The sequence below is a fragment of the Liolophura sinensis genome, chromosome 12 (genome assembly GCF_032854445.1).
Source record: "Liolophura sinensis isolate JHLJ2023 chromosome 12, CUHK_Ljap_v2, whole genome shotgun sequence".
Lineage (NCBI taxonomy): Eukaryota > Metazoa > Mollusca > Polyplacophora > Chitonida > Chitonidae > Liolophura > Liolophura sinensis.
The window spans coordinates 28,575,870-28,597,471 of record NC_088306.1 but is presented as its reverse complement, the minus strand read 5'-3'; the positions used below and the strand labels follow the sequence as shown (position 1 = coordinate 28,597,471).

Below are 21,602 nucleotides of genomic sequence, written 5' to 3'. Positions count from 1 at the left end.
CTCACTTCTTTGCTGATGTGTGTTGCTGTTGTTTTGGGTATTGGCATTGCGCTTATTGATACAAAACGTCCATTATGGTTGACAGCAGGTATATGATTATCTGGTGTAACGCCTATATATTAAACGGTGTAGGCTTCAGTTTCTCTGTTGACAGTTATTAGGGCAACCATAACAGGTCGATAATCAGATGGAAATGACATACCATTGCTGGCAAAGGCAATTAAACTTGTGGCTCGCCTCTACTGTCAAACATTTGACTAACGCGGTCAAGTGTTCGGATCCAGTTCTCACAACTCCTGCTGCGGTTTTACGTCAGGAGGTTTGTAAGGCAGCTTGCAACGGGCGGTGGTTTACTGGAGGCATTGCGCTTTTCCCTTGCTTTCCCATAAACCTAGCACTCCGTCTGTTCCCACCTTTCCTGTAAACCTAGCTCTTCGGCGTTCCCTGGCTTTCCTACAAACCCAGCACTCAGGATTTCCCTAGCTTTCCCATACACCTAGCACTCCGGTTTTCCCTAGCTTTCCCATAAACCTAGTAGTCCGACTGTCTTCAGCTTGCCCATAAACCTAGCACTCAGGTTTTCCCTAGTTGTCCCCATGACAGAAAGACAGCGAGATATAGAGATGCTTGTCACAACTAAAAATCATAAATTACTGTACATCCGAAGCAAGATGTCTTCATCTTTTTAGTTTTTTTCAGATCCTACTAAAGCGTAGCGAGAAGAGGTGACAAATAGAAGAGTTCAATGTCCTCATCCAGTTCGATAGCTACATGTAACAAGGCTCTCGAGTACTCCTGACCGACTGCCGAATCCCGTCGAAATGAAGAGGAATCAAGTATCGGATCTAGATTGTGACTCCATCGCCTTTGTCCATGTTGGTAATGACTATTATCGTGATATTTCGAGGTGTAGTCTGGTCATGTAGTCAACACAAAATTATGGGTGATATAAGCATAAACCTTACGAACTTGAACGCCACAGTTACACAGCTCTACATGGAGAACATTGCTCTTTTTAAAACGATGCACATCATGTATGAATTCATGCTTCCAGTTGTCACAGGCCTTGGAATTTTGGGCAACTGTGTTTCCATCCTGGCTTTCCGACAGCCCGGATTACGAAAGTCCTCTACCAGCGTGTACCTGATAGCCATGTTGGTTTCCGACACGGGTTTCTTGATTACTCTCATTTGGCCTTATTTAGAAGCTAAAGGCATTAACTTGACGAAGCAGCCCGGCTGGTGCCACGTCATCGTGTATTTGTCGTACGTCTCCGCTTTCCTATCCGTGTGGTTTGTGGTTTGTATCACCGTTGAGAGCTACATTATCATTTGCCATCCGACTCAAATGAAAGCTCTGTGCACAGTGAAAAGGGCCAAGGTGGTCGTAGTGATTTTGACATCTGGTTCCTTGGTGGGGTATTCCGCCACCGCCATCTTAACGACATCTGGGGAGCGAACGTGTCGCAACCACCACAACTACGAAGCGGTCTGGCGTGCAATCACCTACTGCGACACAATCATCACGTTACTCGTTCCATACATCGTTCTCACAGTGCTTCTAACGTGCATAACGTCCAAAGTGTTGAGAAGACTTCACCGGAGAATTTCTCACAAACGACACAAGGGGACACACAGTGGTGCACAGATAAACGAACGAGCGTGTACAGATGAGCTGCCAAATGAGCGGACAAATAGACGAAGGAGAAAGTTGAAAGTGCCGCAAGTTCGCGTCGCCAAAATGCTCTTCATCCTCTCCACCACAGTTTTTTATTATGAGTGTGCCAAGCCACGTGACTCGCCTGAACCTCATCGTTCAGAACATGCTGGAGGTTACATTGACAACCTCTATCACAAAACATTTTGTAAATAATATATTTCTATTTATCTACCAATGTAGCTTTTCTATAAAAGCCTTCATCTTTCTGGCATGTAGCACAAACTTTAGGAAAGTATTCAAGAAAAAACAGTTGGCGTGCTCCCAGTATGTATTTGTCAAATGCTGTCATTCCTCTGTTATCCCAGACCATGTCTGATATTTCCCTCGTAGAACAGATAATAATTATGCTCACAAACGCGATATAGGCAATACAGTTAAACCTGTAAATAATTATTGTTCACCTGTATACATTCATCCATGTGTGAAATTGTTTTGAACTGAATTGCTTGATTAAAACCTACTGTGTGGTATATGGGCACATGAGTTAATTGAATGATTTGATTGGTGTTTTGCGCCGTATTGACTCAAGAATATTACGCTTTATACACTCCGGCGGCGGCAAGTATTAGACAGGGAGAAAACCGGACAGAACCCGGTGAAAATCCAGAGCGATATGCAAAGTATCCTGACATGAGGACGAGGTTGATCACATATATCTCTTTAGTCCGGTTTTCCCTAGCTTTGCCATAAACCTAGCATTCCGGTTTTCCCTAGCTTTGCCATAAACCTAGCATTACGGTTTTCCCTAGCTTTCCCAAAAGTCTAACAATCCGGTTTTTCCTAGTTTTCCCATAAACCTAGCATTCCGGTTTTCCCTAGCTTTGCCATAAACCTAGCATTCCGGTTTTCCCTAGCTTTGCCATAAACCTATCATTCCGGTTTTCCCTAGCTTTACCATAAACCTAGCATTCTGGTTTTCCCTAGCTTTGCCATAAACCTAGCATTCCGGTTTTCCTTAGCTTTGCCATAAACCTAGTATTCTGGTTTCCCCTACATTTCCCATAAACCGAACAATCCGGTTTTCCCTAGCTTTCCCATAACCTAGCATTCCGGTTTTCCGTAGCTTTGCCATAAACCTAGCATTACGGTTTCCCCTAGATTTCCCATAAACCTAACATTCCTGTTTTCCCTAGCTTTCCCATAAACCTAGTAATCCGGTTTTCGCTAACTTTGTCATAAACCTAGCATTCCGGTTTTCCCTATCTTTACCATAAACCTAACAATCCGGTTTTCTCTAGCTTTCCCATAAACCTAGCATTTCGGTTTTCCCTATCTTTGCCATAAACATAATAATCCGGTTTTCCCTAGCTTTCCCATCAACCTAGCACTCAGGTTTTCCCTAGCTTTCCCATAAACTTAGCATACCGGTTTTCTCTAGCATTCCCATAAACCTAGCAATCCGGTTTTCCCTAGCTTTCCCACAAACCTAGCACTCCGGTTTTCCCTAGCTTTCCCATAAACCTAGCACTCAGGTTTTCCCTAGTTGTCCCCATGACAGAAAGACAGCGAGATATAGAGATGCTTGTCACAACTAAAAATCATAAATTACTGTACATCCGAAGCAAGATTTCTTAATCTTTTTAGTTTTTTCAGATCCTACTAAAGCGTAGCGAGAAGAGCTGACAAAAAGAAGAGTTCAATGTACTCATCCAGTTTGATAGCTACATGTAACAAGACTCTCGAGTGCTCCTGACCGACTGCCGAATTCCGTGGAATTCTCAGGCATGGAATTAGAAAAAGTAAATTCGAGGTCAGCAACCTCTAATTAATAAAACAGTTTTGTGCATACAAATACAAAATGGATGAATAACTGTTTATATTTTCGCGAGGCATGTTCAAACGGAATTGTAAATTTAGTTCCATGCGCAAAATGACCTCCAGGCAATTATGGGTACCGTTTACGAGCGAATGAAACTTATTTTACGTGCATGCGCTAATTAGGAGCTTTATTGTTGGCTGATGTTGTACCAAAAACTCTACGGATTATAAATTGCTGCCGATTCTTAATTTATGACCCAATGCATGAAAGCCACTTAAGGTCAGAGGTCATAGACTGGCTTAAATTGTTTGTCACAATTTCTCTGGAGCACTTTTGATACATGTCTCTTTTCTTCTTCGTCAAAATTTTGACTTTCCTTACAAAACTTATCACAGAATATGGTGATCGATTCATATCACATGCCAGGCACGTGGTATACTTGGTCTAAGCGATAACCCCCAAAAAGAAAGAAAATGAAGCAAAAACGGCATATTTCATGCCTAGGCTATTGCAGTTGACCTAGATATTTTAAGTCTACTTATCTATGACGTCGTGTCTCATTATTGCGTGACGCAGGAATGTAAAAGTACACTGTACATGTATTATGACGTAATACCGCCGAGCTCAGGTTGGAACATCATGTAACAAACATTTCCTTTTCCACGTCTAGGCGTCTGAGTGTAAAATAACAAAGTAAAATAATCCAAAGCGATATCTATACACTGTGCGAAACAGGTCTTCAGTATCCTGCAGACGGTCGTGGGTTTACCCCGGGCTCTGCCCGGTTTTCTCCCACTACCGTTGTATAAGTGAAATATTGTTGAGTACAGCGTAAGACGCCAATCAGATATATCAGATATTGTGCGAAACAAGAGTTTTATCACGGAAGGAAATTCCGATCACTCATCTTAATATCAATTATCAAAACAAACTCAAATTCTTTTAACTGTAGAAATAATATTATTCGGGGAGGCTAGCGTACCAGCCGGTGTGTTGCGTGACAATATCTGAAATCGTTTGTCAGTTAAAATCTCTGACATAAAGTCAAAATTTTGAAAATAAAGTATAAAATTGATTTTCAAAAAAGAGAATAGGGAGATAAAGTCGAAATGTTGATCCCCCAATCGTACATGTATGTATACACAGTATATCATGACATCACAGACAAAGAAAGGCCGCTCTAATAACTTTAAAATGCCTATAACTCAGTAATAAAGCTCAATATACTGGTGTCGAGCAAATTACACTTTAATCATATAGTGCAAGACCTCCCCGTGCATCCGAATAATATATATATATCTATGGATATTAATTGTACATACATTTAGATGTATCCTGTCTAGACAGTATATCATCATCAGTTTATGTTCATGTTTCCGTTGTAAAAGACTCGATAAAGAAAGCTTAAATCTGTGTTATATACCTGTATCTATAATTACCTGTTTACTCACTGCATGAGACAAAAGTTTGGGTCAACTGAATCTAAAATCTGAGCTGTACACAACTGAGCTAATGTACTTCAGCTAGCTGCCATATTATCAAATCAGCTGAATCATGAAAGAATTTTCGATTTAACCAAACGAGTCAACACTATAACCAGATGAGTCAACTTGTCCAAACTTTTCCATCTGTGTTACTCGTGGTTAATACATTTGGGGCCTCACAAAAATTCACAAAAAAACATGGGGTGTGCATTTATGAACAATTGAAATCATGATATCGGTGAACGGCACACGGACAACCTTTCTGCTCGTTTTGGTGAAAGAGTGCCACGTTACACAAGTATACTTTGAAGGTCATTTGGTCACTCAAAGCCGCCATTTTTGTACATGGACTCTTTTGTATCTTGAGACGTTGTAGTTGAACAATCCATTCATCTTTGGGAGGGTGGCGGGGAGGGGTTGGGTGTTGGGGGAGGGGGGTACGTAGTCTATGTTATCTTATCAGTTATGTTACAAAAACTGGGTCAACAGCAGACTAAGAAAGGTTTCGGGCTTGCAGAGTCAGGGGACTGCCTCAGCGATACTGAATGTTAAAGAGGCTGTACCAGAGGCTTTGTGGCGATGTACCTATATTTCCGAATAAAAATCTAAATTTGTATTTACCAAGAAAGGCTCCACTTATCACCCTTCAACAAATGTCAGACTCGGACCAGTGATATTCACAGTGTTCTAATGATTATAAAGTTTGAGAAAGCTAAAATGCTTCATACATTTTAGGAACTTTATCGCCGATTTCGAAAGTGTGTCTGCACCTTTGTATATTATATGTTTTTATATTTGACGTGGTTGTTATGCCTGTAGAATATGGCCTGTGTTCCATGTAGCATTATTTCAATTTTACGTATTATGTCTTACATATTACTTTGGGAAATGGTGATTTAGGTTGTTTTGGAAACGGGCCTTGCGATTATTGGAAGTCACTTGTATTTCGAATCTCGAACTTAACACTCATTGGATTCTGTTAAGTTTATACCGCTCTGTTGGCCTAATGGTTAAAGAGTTCGCCTCGAAGTCGGGAGACCCGCGGGATCAAACCCCGGGTCGGGACACCCCAGTGACTTTGAAGATGGTACTTGCTGCTGCCTCTGCCTCTTGTGTCTGGTGTCTTGGGCATAATACTTCAGTAACGGCATGGACTCGCCTGCCACAAGATGGCACGGTGTATGTATCACACACATAATGACTCTTCGTAGTCAAATGACTAAAAAAATTGTTTAGTTCGACCTAAAACCCCAAGCGTACATGCATAGACATTGAGGTTTGCAATAATTACACTGGTACAAAACATTGCTCAGGAAGGCCTACATTTTTATGTGTATACCTGAATTAGGGCGACCTTCCACTACACATGCACTCAGGAGCAAATCCGCCGTCGCATAAAGGTGGATATATTTTTTTAGTGTATGGCACAAATCACCTAAAACATTTTTAAATAATACGTCAGTTCTGAAACAAAAAACACATTTGAAATAAAAATTGACCAGTTTTGAAACAAAAATACTGTTTAACTGGCCATTTCTTAAAATAAGTTCAACTTCTGAAATTGACCACTTAGGGGATAGTGCAACGACGTATCAGTATAATGACTGGGGCGGGGTGCCTTACTTGCCCTCGGTAAGGCGTCTCAGTGAAGAAGCACTAGATAAAAGAGCGACTGAAATCCGCCCTGCAACAAGGAGGCACAGTATATGTACTCTAAGTATTCCTTCGTCGTCATATGACTGACAAATTGTTAAGTACGACGTTAAACCCCAGGCACTCACTCACACTTCCTACTGTACGAAGGCTTAAGAATGACCCAGACAAATACATGTCAATTTCTTTCAGCGCTGCAGATTTGCAGTGTCCATGTGCGGCGAGCCCGCGGGTCGAGATGTCCTCATCCGGCTTCCATACTTTACAGCTCTAAAAGCTACCTACGTCATAGGGATTCTTTTTTATTTTAATGTTTCAGGTCGTCTTCAGCTATCATAGGAAAAATTAAAATTAGCGTTTTAGCTCACTGTAAATGAAGGAATTGTACGACAAGTTAAGTCGAACGTAAGTCTAAGGCAGTTTCGTGATTCGGCTGGAAGCTGTATGAGTTAAGCTACATATTGCAAATTACAGTACACTGCAGATAATCAATTCCACGTAGTCGCTTTTATCGCCATTCATATCTGACCATTGGAGTAGCAGCTCAAAGATCTTTCTATCAAAGATTAAGAAAATGTTTTCGAGTCGATTCTGATAAATTTCCCAACAGTGAGTGGAGTATCGAATATTGCGTATGGCATGAGTGGTCGGCTTGAAAAGTTGAGGTGAGGGTAGAGCATATACCCACCCATTTCCTTTGAAAGTGTGGGTTCACTGGCCACTTTGCCCGGCCTTCGGCCCCATCCAACTTTCCACCCCATTGACAAAGCTTACGAAGCTTTATAACTGGCCTCTTTATACCGGTACATAGTCTTCGTCGCAATATATGTACAAATATACTGCATGTATGTTTTATTATAATTGAACAGGCCGAATTCAAGCCTATTCATTGGGTTTAGAGGGGTGGACAGGAGGATAGTTTCCTGATTACTTTAATCTAATGCCATGCCTGTAATGATATAGGCTTTAACGTGGAGAGTTATCCCCCCTAATCGGGACTCTCGAATGGCATCACGAAAAACAACCAAGACCATGTAAGTTGTCTTGTCAATATCACTACATGGTGTCAGCCAAGATAATGTCAGATGTCGTGTCAATATCATAACATGGTGTCAGAACAGCGAACGAACATATTGCCACATCCACTCTGTTAGAATTCGTTTTAAAATTATAGATCAGTAATAGAGTGCTAGATCAGTACCGGTTGCAAACAAAAACAAAGATACGTTATAATCGACATGGATACGTTCAAGCCGTCAGAGGCGTTAGATTTATCTGGGAACGTATCGGATAACTGGTGGCGATTCAGACAGCGCTTTGAGCTTTATTTGGTGGCCTTTGGCTTGACGGAAAAGAGCGAAAAAAAAAACCCTATCGATTTGATTGCATGTTATCGGTGAAGCTGGCCTTGAACTGTACAGCACTTTCACACTCGCCGAGGCTGAAAACGCCATGAAGTTGAAGCCATGACTCAGTAAATCCCATGAGAATTGCACTCGCCGGACCTAGACCTAAGGCCTAGATGAAACCATAGATCAGTACGTCGCTCGTCTTCGCACACTCAGTAAATCGCGTAGATTTGGGGGGTTCACAGATTTTTTTTTATCAAAGACACACTGATCAGGGGAATACCTGATAACACCGTCCGTGATCGACTCTTGCAAGACCCAGATTTGAAACTCCAGAAAGCTGTTTATATCACCAAGGATTCAGAAATGGCAAAACCCCAACTAAAAGAACTCCAACAGCCAACGTTGATATGCGGTGAATAGACAAGGAAATTACCCCGCAGTGAACACACAAGGGAATGACCACGCGGTGAACAGACAAGGAAATGACCCCGTTGCACACAGAACAAACAGAGGAAAGAAAAATTCCCATAATTTCTCACAGACAAAATGAACAAATAGTTCTGATTCGGCCGACAGTAAACATAAGTGTCCAAGGATTTGACCTATGGCATAAATCCGGAAATTGCACGGCCTATGGGTCAACTGTACACGGTGCATGGGTAAAAACCACCCAAATGTTGGTACGCCAAATGTTGCCTGCCTATAACTGTACACACCGTTGAGGAAATCAGTGAGTCTGCCATTAGTGACGAGGAAAGATGGGTGAGTTCTTTGTGGAGCCGATAAACGTGGATACAACAAGTAAGGATAAATTTTGACTGACTGGGTAGTGCTTCTCAACATTCTGGTTTAACTGAATACGGATGCGCAGGCTAACATCAAATCAGAGGCAGATGTTAGTTCTCTCTCCAAACGACCAGAGCTTCTGAAGGCCACACACAGGTTAAAGGGCTACAACAATACCAACATTCTCATACTAGGGAAGTGCATAGTTACAGTACACACTCAATGCCATGGCTTTCAGCTTACATTTTTGTAGTCCCCGGAGATGTTCAGTCATTCCTATGACGAGAAGCTTGCGAAAAACTGAATTTTATCAAATTAGTTGCAGAAGTAGAGCAAGTGCACACCTGCGATTACAGCTACCTTCAAGAGGAATTCGCTGACGTGTTTCACGCTTTGGCTGTTTACCTGGCAAACACATAATCACTTTAGGCAAAACTGTGAAACCAGTGGTACATTTTTGCCCTACATGACCGTTTATAGAATGAACTGGACAGGATGGAAAGATGTCGGTAATCACCAAGGTCAAGAGCCAACGGACTATGTGAATTCTATGACTCCAGACTGTGTCTGGATCCAAGAGACCTGAATATGGCTATCAAGCGGCAACACTACAAACTTCCGAGCAGAGAAGAGATTATGGCAAAGTTTGTTGGGGCCAAATATTTCAGCAAACCGTATGCTTCCCAAGGTTTTTTGGCGACTGAAACTAGACGACGCCAGTAGCCGTCTATGCACGTTCAACTTTCATTTGGTCGCTACAAATATCGACGTCTTCCCTTCGGAGTTTCCAGTGCACCAGAAGTATATTATAAAACAATCTATGAACTATTTGATGACATTACTAATGTCGATACCGCAATGGACGATATGACCGTGTGGGGCCGTACCAAAGAACAAAATGACACAGCCTAAGGGCCAGAAAAAGCAAACCTGAAATTAAACAAAGATACATGCCAGTTTGGTGCTAACAAATTTATTTTCCTGGGCGACTGTCTCACTGATCATGGAATCCACGCTGGCAAAACAAATTCTCAGCCACAGAAAATATGCCACGCCCAGAAAATACAGCAGATGTTCCAAGCTTATTTGGCATGGTTAAATATCTCGCTAAATGGATACCAGGATTATCACAGAGATCAGCACCATTGAGAGTCTTGCTGAGTAATGGCAGGTTGTGATCAGAAAAGTGTCTTGACGTCCCAACAAGTCCTACCGTATTATGATCCCAAAAGGCCGATCAAAATATCACCCGATGCTTCCAAAGATGGAACTGGTGCTGTAGTACACCTACATTCGAATGAATGGAAACAGGTGGCATACGCCTCAAGGGAATTGCTGGATGCTGAAACCATATATGCTCAAATCCAAAAGAAGTTACTTGGAATTGCCTATGCGTGTGAATGATTTCACCAGTTTATTTTTGGAGCTTCAGTCCAAGCCCCAACAGATCACAAACAACTTGTCAGCATATTCAAAAGGCGGCACGCAGATTGCCCATTGCGTATTCAACGGCTGTTGCCCAAGTTACAGCGCTATGATCTCAGTGTCTTTTACACTCCTGGATACACTCTCGCGGGCGATCAACATGACAGCTGTGACCAACTCGCTTTTTACAGACCAGATCCAGGCTCGTGTGGATATGGTTCTGCAGACAATGGCGATATCATATAACCAGCTTGTTCAAGTAAGACAGGAAACCAGATAAGAGTCCCTAGAGGAAACAATATTAGAGGGCGGGCCTAACAACAAGCATGATTGCCCGCCACTAACACCAGAATACTGGAATGTTCGACATGACCTGTCTGTGGCGGATGGCCTCATTGTGAAAGGGTCAAAACTAATGATCCCTTCCGTCCTTCGGTCGGAAATGCTGTCAAAAATACACGAAGGTCACCTCAGAATTGAAAAATGTCGCCAGCGTGGAATAGAACTTTTGTATTTGCCAGGAGTGAATGCTGACATTATGCAGATGGTGACATCCTGCAGTACATGTCTAACTTGTAATCCTGCCCAAACCACACGATGTCCCTGGATACCCTTGAGAGAAAGTCGGTGCAGACCTGTGTATCTGTGGAAAAGAGAACTTTTTACTGGTAACGGATTACTTTTCGTTGTATCCAGATGTTATTTCTCTTACAACAACAACATCAAAAGCTGTTGTTAGAGCATCCACGTGGGTGTTGGCACGACATGAAACACCTGACATTGTGATGAGTGATACTGGGCCACAGTTTTCCTCTAAAGAGTTCATGGAGTTCAGCAAGGAATGGGATTTCGTGCTTACCACATCCAGCCTGCATTCCCACAATCTAATGGACTGATAGAAAGTTCCGTGAAAACAATTAATGGAATGCTAAGGAAGGCACAAGTCAGCAAGCGGGATGTGTTCATAGCACTACAAGCCTACAGATACACACCAGTCCTGAGGTAAAAGTCACCAGCACAGTTACTTACTGTGCGGTAAAAACAAGTTTACCCATGCACCTTGCCTGCTGAACATCAACCAATCAGAAACCAGCGTGCAGCAAAAGCTGGAATTGAAACAGAGTGTATGAAATGACTCAGATGTTGTCTTGGCGATCGTGTCCGTTTGTGGGACCTCTTGCAAATGGGTACATGCAGACTACATATTAACAGAGACCTCACCTACATCATATGTTATGCAGACAGATGATGGTGGACAATTACGTCGTAACCGGAGAGTTCTGAGGAGAGATCCAATTTCTTCCAACAGATGGCCATGTTGATGACCGACCTGTTGATGACCGTCCAGAGTACACTCACTATTGCGTCGGACAACCAAGACTTGCCTACTTGTGAATCAGTGCCTGTTTGGAGATCATATAAGTTCTAGTTTGTAATGTTTAACTTTCATTTAGTAGTAATCTCGAGAGTTATCCCCCCTTACTCGGGGCTCTCGCACGGCATCACAAAAAAGAGCCAAGATAATGTTAGTTGTCTTGTCAATATCATAGCAATGCCGTTGTACTTTTAGTCTGTCAAAACCAACTCTGACTTTGTTGTTGTCATGTAGTCCGAGAACAAGCTCAACATTAAATGAAGTCTTTTGGCAGCATTGTTCCAATCATATGTCAGACATGTAAATTCCCCTTATTTCAGACTTAGTGCTGCTCTAAATTTTTTTTTCTTTTTTTTTTTCTTCACGTTTTTGATTATGAGTTAATGTGTGTTTTAAAGGTGGCGAAAACATGAAAATTACATCTTGTGAAGTCAAGTTCGAATAAAAGAGTTTAAAAAGTTAGTTATATAGGCCTATCTATGGTCTTAAATAATTTTTTTTCTATAATAAGAAGTAGACATTTGAAAATAATTTTTGTGTGGTGGGCATTTGGGTTATCTCCTCTTTCTATATAGTGTCTGCATAATAATGATAAGGATGTAACGCATTTGTAATAGGTATCTTTGTGTTTGAGTTTGGTCTTTCAACGAACAAATGTATTCTACTTGAATTTTAATCATATTTATATTGCTGATATATTCACAAATAACATCATAATTAAGATTAAATGCATGAATGTGGATATAAATAAAACATTTACACTGAAATAAATTTATTAGTCATGCATGACATCATGACTCAGATCATTAATAATGTAAACACTATATATATATGCAGTTGGAGTTGGTCCCAAAATCCACGTAACATACAAAAAAATATTTACCCTCTACTCCTAAAAGAAGAAATTGAAAAAAAAAAACCATTAAAGATCATATTTGCAAATAACTTTTCACGCTCTTCATCTCATTTTAATTTCTTTCAACCATAAAGGCCACACTCGGGAAGCGAAATCCGGGACTGCAAAACTTTTGACAATTAACTCTTTTAGTACTGCTTTCCAGAACCATCATGTAATGCATCTAAAACAAATACATGTGTGAACATGTACACTGGCATAAAATCAGTTACTTGCTGAACATCTTAACATCATCTTAAAGGTAAGTTTCTATCCCATGTGCTCGTGGTTAGTGACCACATCGTGCATACACTGTGAATGAGGGAAAATGTATGACCCGATTTGTACCCAATCTCGTGGACTTTTCGAAGGAACGTTTTCTCGCTATTGTACATGAAAGCGGCCAAGTAGTGGTGTTGATCCATACACTCTGAGCTGTACTTGCCTTCTTGCACTGCTACTGACATGAAGAGTGCATCCTTTTTGCACTGTTACTGACACGAAGTGTGCATCCTTCTTCCACTGTTACTGACATAAAGAGTGCATCCTTTTTGCACTGTTACTGACATAAAGAGTGCATCGTTCTTGCAATTCTGACATCTCCGTAAGATGGATATGAAGTAATCTCCGTAAGATGGATATGAAGTAATTAAGTAGTAAGGCAAGGAAAGCAGATGTACAAGTTAACACACTGAGTTCTATTCTACCAACTGTACATTATCCACACACGGTGCGCATACAGTAATACATATAGGTACACCGTGACGTTAGCGTGACGTAAGCACATGACGAAACACCATCTTTTCCCCCTTGTAAAGAACTGGCTTCTACTAGAGAATGGAAGTTACTTAAGGGAAGCCTGTGTTGAATGTGTATATAACAACAGTTGTTAACATGTGCTCACTGAAACATGATGCGTGACATGGAATGAAATCATTATCGAATAAGTAATAAGATAATGCTATTTCTCACAGGACATTTAACAACACGTTAACCTTGAATCACTTATCTACCCATAATAAATCCTTAGTCCATGCTAGAAGGTTTTTTACACGTGGATTTCTAATTGGTTGTGGGTTAACCGTTTGTGTAGGACTGGCTGGATCAATTACAGGGATGAACAATGTATCATTTTCACTTTCGGCTAAGAGAACCTACTGGTCCATAGAACGGAGAGGAATATCTCTAGTTCCATTTCTGACCGTTGGCCATGACGTACGTGTGTCATTCAGTCTGTTTCGAATTGTAGTAGAAGTGTATTTACTTTCGCCTTTCCTAACTGACCACGGTTTCTTAATTCGAACACCGGGTGCAAATTTTCTGGACTTAACACGATTGCGTTTGTCATAGGTATGTTTAACTTGAGTCTGATGTTTTTCAATTCGCTGCTCAATGTCGACTGGAGTGAGCAGGCGGGGAGAGGCTGTCAAACCAACAATATCCAGTAGCGTCCTCATACCGTTCCACCTTGTAAAATAAAGGACGGTGATTCACCGGAAGTAGAGCAGTTGGTACTCAGCGCGTTGAGTACCAATAAATTCTGTCAGGACATTTGACAGCGCGTTTCTCAATACCAGCAACATGAATGGTTTCACTGAAAACTCAACTAAAACGTTCGATTTCACTATTTTCTGCGGGGTGGTAAACCTGTGCTTTATATCCCGAGGTCGAAGAAATTCTTCAAATTCATGCGATACCAGCTTCGGACCGTTATCTGAAACGATCTCGTCAGGGTAACCTTCCCGATTGAAATAAAACTAATCACAATATTTTTCATTTATGGCTGAATCCGATGTGGACATCGGCAATCGCGACAGTGTATCTGCGGTAGCTTTTTGTGATTCAGGTTTGAACTGGACAGTGTAATGGTAATGTAACAATCGAGCAATCCAGCCAGCAATTTTCATAGGCTTGTGGTCAGTACCTTTAGAGGAGAGTAAGGCTACCAATGATTGGTGATCGGAGAGGAGAATAAAATGTCTTCCCCACAGATACATGGGCCACATTTCAATAGCCCATGCATAGGCAAAGGCTTCGTGTTCTCCCACAGAGTCATTTCGATCTGCGGCAGTCAATGTTCGCGATGCACAAGCTAACATATCATCGGATTCATCTGGAGTAATTTGAGAAAGGACTCCACAAATACCATACGCACTAGCATCGGTGGTAACAACAACGCCGCGGTTTGGATCAAAAAACGCGAGACCAGGACTGTTAACAATATCAGGTTAAATATCGCGAAATGCTTTACCTGCAGCCTCAGCCCAGTACTACGAGTCAGTATTATTCACTTCGCACAAGGCATTCACTTTACCAGAAAAAATGGCGAAAAAATTGAGCAGAGAATCCCGCAAGGCCAAGAAAAGATTTTAGTCGTTGCTTAGTTTCAAGTACAGAAGCCTCATCATTACGTGACGCTAACTCGGGACTCAGTCGCAAACCATTCTAATTAAGCACATTAACTAGGTAACCCTAAAGGCTGCATATGAAACTGACATTTGTCATTCAGTGTCATACCACGATCCTCAAGTTTACGTAGTACTGCATAGAGGGCTTTGTCATGAGACTTTTTGTTGCGGCCAAATACGTAAATGTTGTCAATGAAGTTCACTGAACCAGGAATGTCGGGCAAAATAATGTACATCATTTTCTGAAAGCAGGTAGGGTCACTTGACAAGCCAAAACACACGCGGCGAAAACGGAATATACCTTCATCGGTAACAAAACAGGTAAGATCACGGCTGTTAGGATGAAGTTAGAGTTGGTGGTAAGCTGATTTCAAATCTAACCCTGAAAAATGGGTCGCGCTTTGCATTTCACTTAGCAAATCATCCACTGTAGGAAGAGGGAATTTGTCACGAGCAATTGCCTCTTCAGGCTTCCGGAGGTCAACACATACACGAATTTTGTTGTTTTTCTTTTTCGCAACAACAATGAGAGAAACCCATTCATATGGAGTTTTCACACGATGAGTAAACCCTTTAATTTTGCCTAATTTATCAGAGAACGAGTCGAGAAAATCTGATCTAATCTTCGCAGGTATAGGGCCGTAGACAGATGTAGGACTGTTAATGTTAGATTTGACAGACAGGCTCAGTCGCTGTAACCTGTGGTTGGAGTAACTGAAAACTAGCAGATGTAGAAGTAGCATATGACAGAGTACTGCCTTGGATATTAAGACCTAAAGCTTGGATTAAATGTTACACAAAGCATGGAAAGAACCCACTGCAGAAATTTTGTGAGATGTGTATCCAGCGATAGTCACTGTGTCAGACTACTATGCATTCCTCAGAAAATGTTTATCAAAGGCATGTAAAGACATAAGTGAAACATCAGAAGCAGTGTCAACAATAAAACTGAGTTTCACAGCGTTCACGTCTACTGTACAATTTACAATTTCTTTGTAGGGTAGGGTCTTCGTGCTGTATACACAACACTTTCAAGTCTTCAGAACAGTTCAATGTCAGTTGTTGCACTTTGCTAGTCGGTAAACAGACAGCATCGCAGTGATTTTTTCTTTCCACAAGTTCGGCAGGTTTTCTCCACAGCAGGACATTTTGGAATGTTTGCAAAGTGGCTTGGAGATCCACAGCGGTAGCACTTTCTGAAACCTTTGAACTGGTTTCCGGACTGGTTTGGTTTCCTGATTGTTTGCTTGATTGGTGCCAAAATTTCCCCTTAGGTTTGCTACCGGTAACTGCTGCACAAACTTTACCAGGGTCGGGAATTCCTGAGATAGATTTTGCCTCCTTAAGAGCAGTTTCGAACTGACAAGCAATTTTAAATCGCCCTATCCAATCTGAGATCGAGTTCGAGCAAATGGCGTTCACGGATTAGTTGTTAGTTTTCTCCGCAAGCTGATCTAACATTTCATCACAAAAGTACCAAAGTTACATGTAGAAGCTAATTCACGAAGAGCAGCCATATAACTGTCAACAATTTCATTAGGTAATTAAGCTCTCATACTAAAACAATTACGCTCTGTACTGACATTCACCACAATCGCGACATGTGTCTGGAGGGTAGCTATTGTTCTCGAGTAAGAACTGTCGGAGTTTTCACTTTGTAGAAAATTATTTGTCCCTGAGCTCCGAGTGAATGTCAGAGAATGGCCTTTATCCGATCAGCAGACGCCTCATTTGTGTCACTAGCAATCACGGAATTTTCAAACAGACGTTTCCAGTGCCGGGGTGTCGTCGGTTCGCCGGGAGTAGGTAAGAACGGGACGGGCGCATCAATCCGCGCACAAGTCATCTCGAGTGCAGCCAAAGCAGGCGTGAAATCAGGAAGTATAGCCGTAAGGTTCTTGCTTATCTCGTCGCCAAATCTGGTATATCCGTAAGATGGATATGAAGTAATCAAGCGGTAAGGCAAGGCAGGCAGATGTACAAGCTGCCACACTTAGTTCTGTTCTTCCAACTGTACAAGATTCCCGCACGGTGCGCATACAGCGATACACATAGGTACAGTATGACGTTAGTATTACGTCAGCATATAACGAAACACAACAATTTCTTATTTATCTGTGAGTAACAGGACATAGGATGAAGTAACCAGGGACCATTCCTTACTTAACTGTGATGTACAGTGCCTAGAATGAAATAACCTGGGACCATTCCTTACTTAACAGTGTTGTACAGTGCCTAGGATAAAAAACAGTCACCATTGCTTACTTAACTGCGATATACAGTGCCTATATGATGAAATAAGCAGGGACATTTATTCACAAGTGATGTACAGTGCCTAGGATGGAATAAGCTGGGACATTTATTCACAAGTGATTTACAGTGCCTAGGATGAAATAACTTAAGACCATGCCTTTCTTAACTGTGATGTACAGTGCCTAGAATGAAATAACCAGTGACTATTCCTTACTTAACACTGATGTACCGTGCCGAGAATGAAATAACCAGTGAATCTTCCTTACTTAACAGTGATGTAAAGTGCCAAGAATGAAATAACCAGTGACTATTCCTTACTTAACAGTGATGTAAAATGCCAAGAATGAAATAACCAGTGACTATTCCTTACTTAACAGTGATGTAAAATGCCAAGAATGAAATAACCAGTGACTATTCCTTACTTAACAGTGATGTAAAGTGCCGAGAATGAAATAACCAGTGAATCTTCCTTACTTAACAGTGATGTACAGTGCCAAGATGAAATATCCAGTTTCATATGCTCTTCCAGAGAGAAAGATTGAAATAACCAGTGAACATTCCTTACTTAACAGTGATGTACAGTGCGCAAGATGAAATATCCAGTTTCATATGCTCTTCCAGAGAGAAAGATTGAAATAACCAGTGAACATTCCTTACTTAACAGTGATGTACAGTGCGCAAGATGAAATATCCAGTTTCATATGCTCTTCCAGAGAGAAAGATTGAAATAACCAGTGAACATTCCTTACTTAACAGTGATGTACAGTGACAAGATGAAATATCCAGTTTCATCTGCTCTTCCAGAGAGAAAGATTGAAATAACCAGTGAACATTCCTTACTTAACAGTGATGTACCGTGCGCAAGATGAAATATCCAGTTTCATATGCTCTTCCAGAGAGAAAGATTGAAATAACCAGTGACTATTCCTTACTTAACAGTGATGTACAGTGCCAAGATGAAATATCCAGTTTCATATGCTCTTCCAGAGAGAAAGATTGAAATAATTGTGGAACACCCTTCATTTGTGGTTGGGGGAAATGTAGGTACAGAGGAACTATGTATTTTTATTTGTTTTTCTGTCTAAAACCATGATTATTGTTATTATTTTTGGCCTGTTTATTTTCAACTTTGTGAGCATGATGCAAATTGTCACATGACATATGAGTGAGGTACTTGTAACTATTATTGACACCTTGAGTGTCAAATGTGATGCTGTGAACACAAAGCGTGCTAATTTTAAATTCCTGTTGGTTATGTTGGTGGAAAATGGAATGTGATCTCTATTCTACTTTGACATTCTTTCACATTTTTCACATATAAACTGACGGCCAAAAGAAACTTTACGACTTCGTGAGTTAAATTTAACCAGCATTTTCAGCAAATTAATACCAATTTTTATAGAAAAACATTGTACGAAGCACATTCCCGTGTGCGACAAGCGTCAAATACGCCCACACGAATTTGTTTGACATTTGAGACAGTGAAGAAAGTTCAAAAACCACGTGACCCATGGATGGCCGCAACATGCAATAAGTGTATAAAAACGTTACACATAGTGTTCTGGATCTGCACGCTGACTAAAAACCACCAAAGTAATGCCTCGATTGAACAACGCGAGAGAGTCCTGCGTATGGTATCCATGGGAGCCACCCATGTCCACATTGCAAGGACCTTCGGCTGCTCTCGTGTAACTGCGTCAAACTTGATGCAACGTTACAGAGAGACAGGGCAGACATCGGACAGGCCAAGAACAGGTAGGTCTAGGGTAACCACGCCCAGAGAAGACGGGTACCTGTGCACCTTACACCTGAGGAACCGCTCCCTGAGTGACGTCATCGTCAATCAATGCCTTAGGTCACCGGGTCAGTCGGCAGACCATGTCCAGGAGACTCGTGGCTCACGGAATTAGGGCCTATCCACCATTCGGAGGGCAGTTGTTGACAGGCGAACATCGTCCCCAGAGGTTGCGATGGGCTCGAATTGTACGCTGTTGGCAGCGACATGATTGGCAACGTGTTGTTTTGCACGGATGAAAGCCGCTTCTGCCTGTTCCGAGCCGATGGCAGACAGCGAGTTTATCGTCGAAGAGGCGAACGAAGGGCTGCATCATGCGTCCAGGAGGTGATACCGTTTGGTGGCGGCAGAGTGATGGCGTGGGGTGGGATTTGTGGAGAGGCACGGACTTGACCATGTCATCATCTACGGGAACCTAACAGCTCCACGTTACGTGGATGAAATTCCACGTCCTGCTGTCCTGCCATTCCTTCACGTGGTGTCCTGTACCAGCATGACAACGCCAGACCTCATGCCGCTCGAGTTGTGCAGAACTTCATGGACGTCAACGACGTCAAGGTCTTGCCATGGTCTGCACGTTCCCCATATATGTCCTCCCTAGAACACCTCTGGGATATCATGGGTCATCGAGTAAGACAACGGCCACACCTTCCACCCAACCGGCAAGAACTGACGTTCGCTCTCCAAGATGAATGGCAACAAATCCCAGGTCATCTCACCAGCGACTGACTTTTTCTATGCGTCGGAGAGTTTTTGCATGCATTGAAGCAAGGGATGGCCACACGCCGATATTGATTGGTTTTTATATTGACTAATTTTAAAAAATAATCAACTTTTTTGTATACTCTGCCCATTGTTAACCAAGATGGAATGGCTATTTTTCTACCCCTGCTCTGTTTGTTCACTAGTATAATGATTTGAGGGCTGCTTTGTCCGTTCTTACTCAAGACTTTCAATATCTATAGTCAGTGGTCTTTTCAATATATTTAACTTCAGTCATCCTGTTTTTAGCTTTGGCAAAAATAAATTGATTGGAACCTTTTGCAAAGTTTCTTTGGCCGCCAGTTTAATGTATACTGGCATACATGTACTCCAACTGGTACTCGCCTAATACGAGATCTTGAGAAAATTTGTACACCGGATCTGAGATCACGTAGACAATGCGGCGCATGCTCAAACCATGGAGGTAGAATAGAAGGAGGCACAACGAGGCGTTGTCGACACCACTGGGTCCGCTCCTTGTTGTGACAGAAGATTAGAACGTTAATTTTCCAGAAGCGACAATGTTAACGTTTAGCGCTGTAGCTCAGTCCCAAACATTCCGTGGCCAACAAGTTTTGGTGCATTGGCCCACCTGGCCCAGCTTTTGAGAAAGAAACCATAAAAATCTTAACATTGGCTCTGTCAAAATCTAGACTTTTCTATGCCGACAGCTGGGACGCCTGCCTAGTAACGCCAAGGGGTCATCACTCGGAGCCTCATCACACTTGCCTCCTTGTGTCCTCACTCCTTTCGTCATTAAAACTCATTCCTGTTCAAAGCGTAGACAATTTCCATCATTTGATACCATTCATGCACCTGTACACCAAGAACGGCAGGCTGGCAGCAAAAAAAAAAAAAAGAGTTTGCACCCTAAAATACAAAGAATTACATTCGTAATTCCTCCCGAGAAACGGAAGTTGTAACGGGAGTCTCTGTCCAACTGTCAGGCTTGATTAGGTCTAGGCGCAAGCGCTCTCGCGAGTGTGTCGCAGGCAAACAGCCAGGGACACTTGTTTTGATAAAGACTTAAGTCAAGCTCGCGAACATTTGCCGAAAGTTTGAAAGTTTGTGTACTTCTGTATGTGGTCTTTGGTTGAAATTAAAATAAATAAATGTTTTGAGCAATGAAGCCTTATATACATCTGTAATATAAAAGTTTCCTATAAACCTTAAGCGAGTTGTTGATTGTTCTTTAATTAGCGTCCTTTAAGGCCACTATGCGATAAGAAACAAATTTCCAGGAATTATAGGGTCTATATGGTTACAAATGTTGATCTACAGTTACTGAATTTAATGTCTTTATTAGTTTATTGTATAAAATTAGGTAAGTCTTCTTATTTACATGTTTGTTTATTGTGATTCACGACGAAGTTTTGTATTCTACACTGAGATAAATGAACATCGATCGCAGATAAAAGTTGAATGGACCCCAACATCATTGCGAGTGTCCAGAGTGTAAGAAATTCAGTAATTCACGCTGATATTCTACAGTTCTACCTCCATGGGTAAAATTTATCTTTGCGTCGGCCATACTTTTACATGTGTTACAATTAGTTTGGATCCAAGGTCAAGGCCACTTGGTGAAGGAAGTTAAGATGCAGTACATTTTACATACATGTGCATGTAAACATTACCACTTATGCGGCAGCATTCTGACTGAATATTTGCTACCTTTTCAGAACACTTTGTCAAAGATCAGTAAAGGTCAGAAAATCGACAATTTCACAAGATCAGATTCGCTTCTTCCAAACCATGTATCTATGGTCATTTGAACTGCATTGGTCACAATTTGCTGTTTTCCTACAGGTATCATCACTCACCGCTCGATATTGAATTGTCATTGAATAGAACAATCAAAATGTAAATTTAATAACACTTTAAACCGTATTTTAAAAAAATTTCTGCATCTTTGTGGAATCCAGATGAGGTTAAAACA

The 21,602-nt window shown here is 41.5% G+C and overlaps 1 protein-coding gene across 1 annotated transcript; it reads left to right on the top strand.

Annotated features, from left to right (window-relative positions):
* The first annotated feature begins 1,023 nt into the window (after positions 1 to 1,023).
* Positions 1,024 to 1,872, top strand: LOC135479862 (thyrotropin-releasing hormone receptor-like). Its single transcript, XM_064759767.1, has one exon. It carries the CDS (start codon positions 1,024 to 1,026, stop codon positions 1,870 to 1,872), a length of 849 nt encoding a protein of 282 aa, XP_064615837.1.
* Positions 1,873 to 21,602: the final 19,730 nt, after the last annotated feature.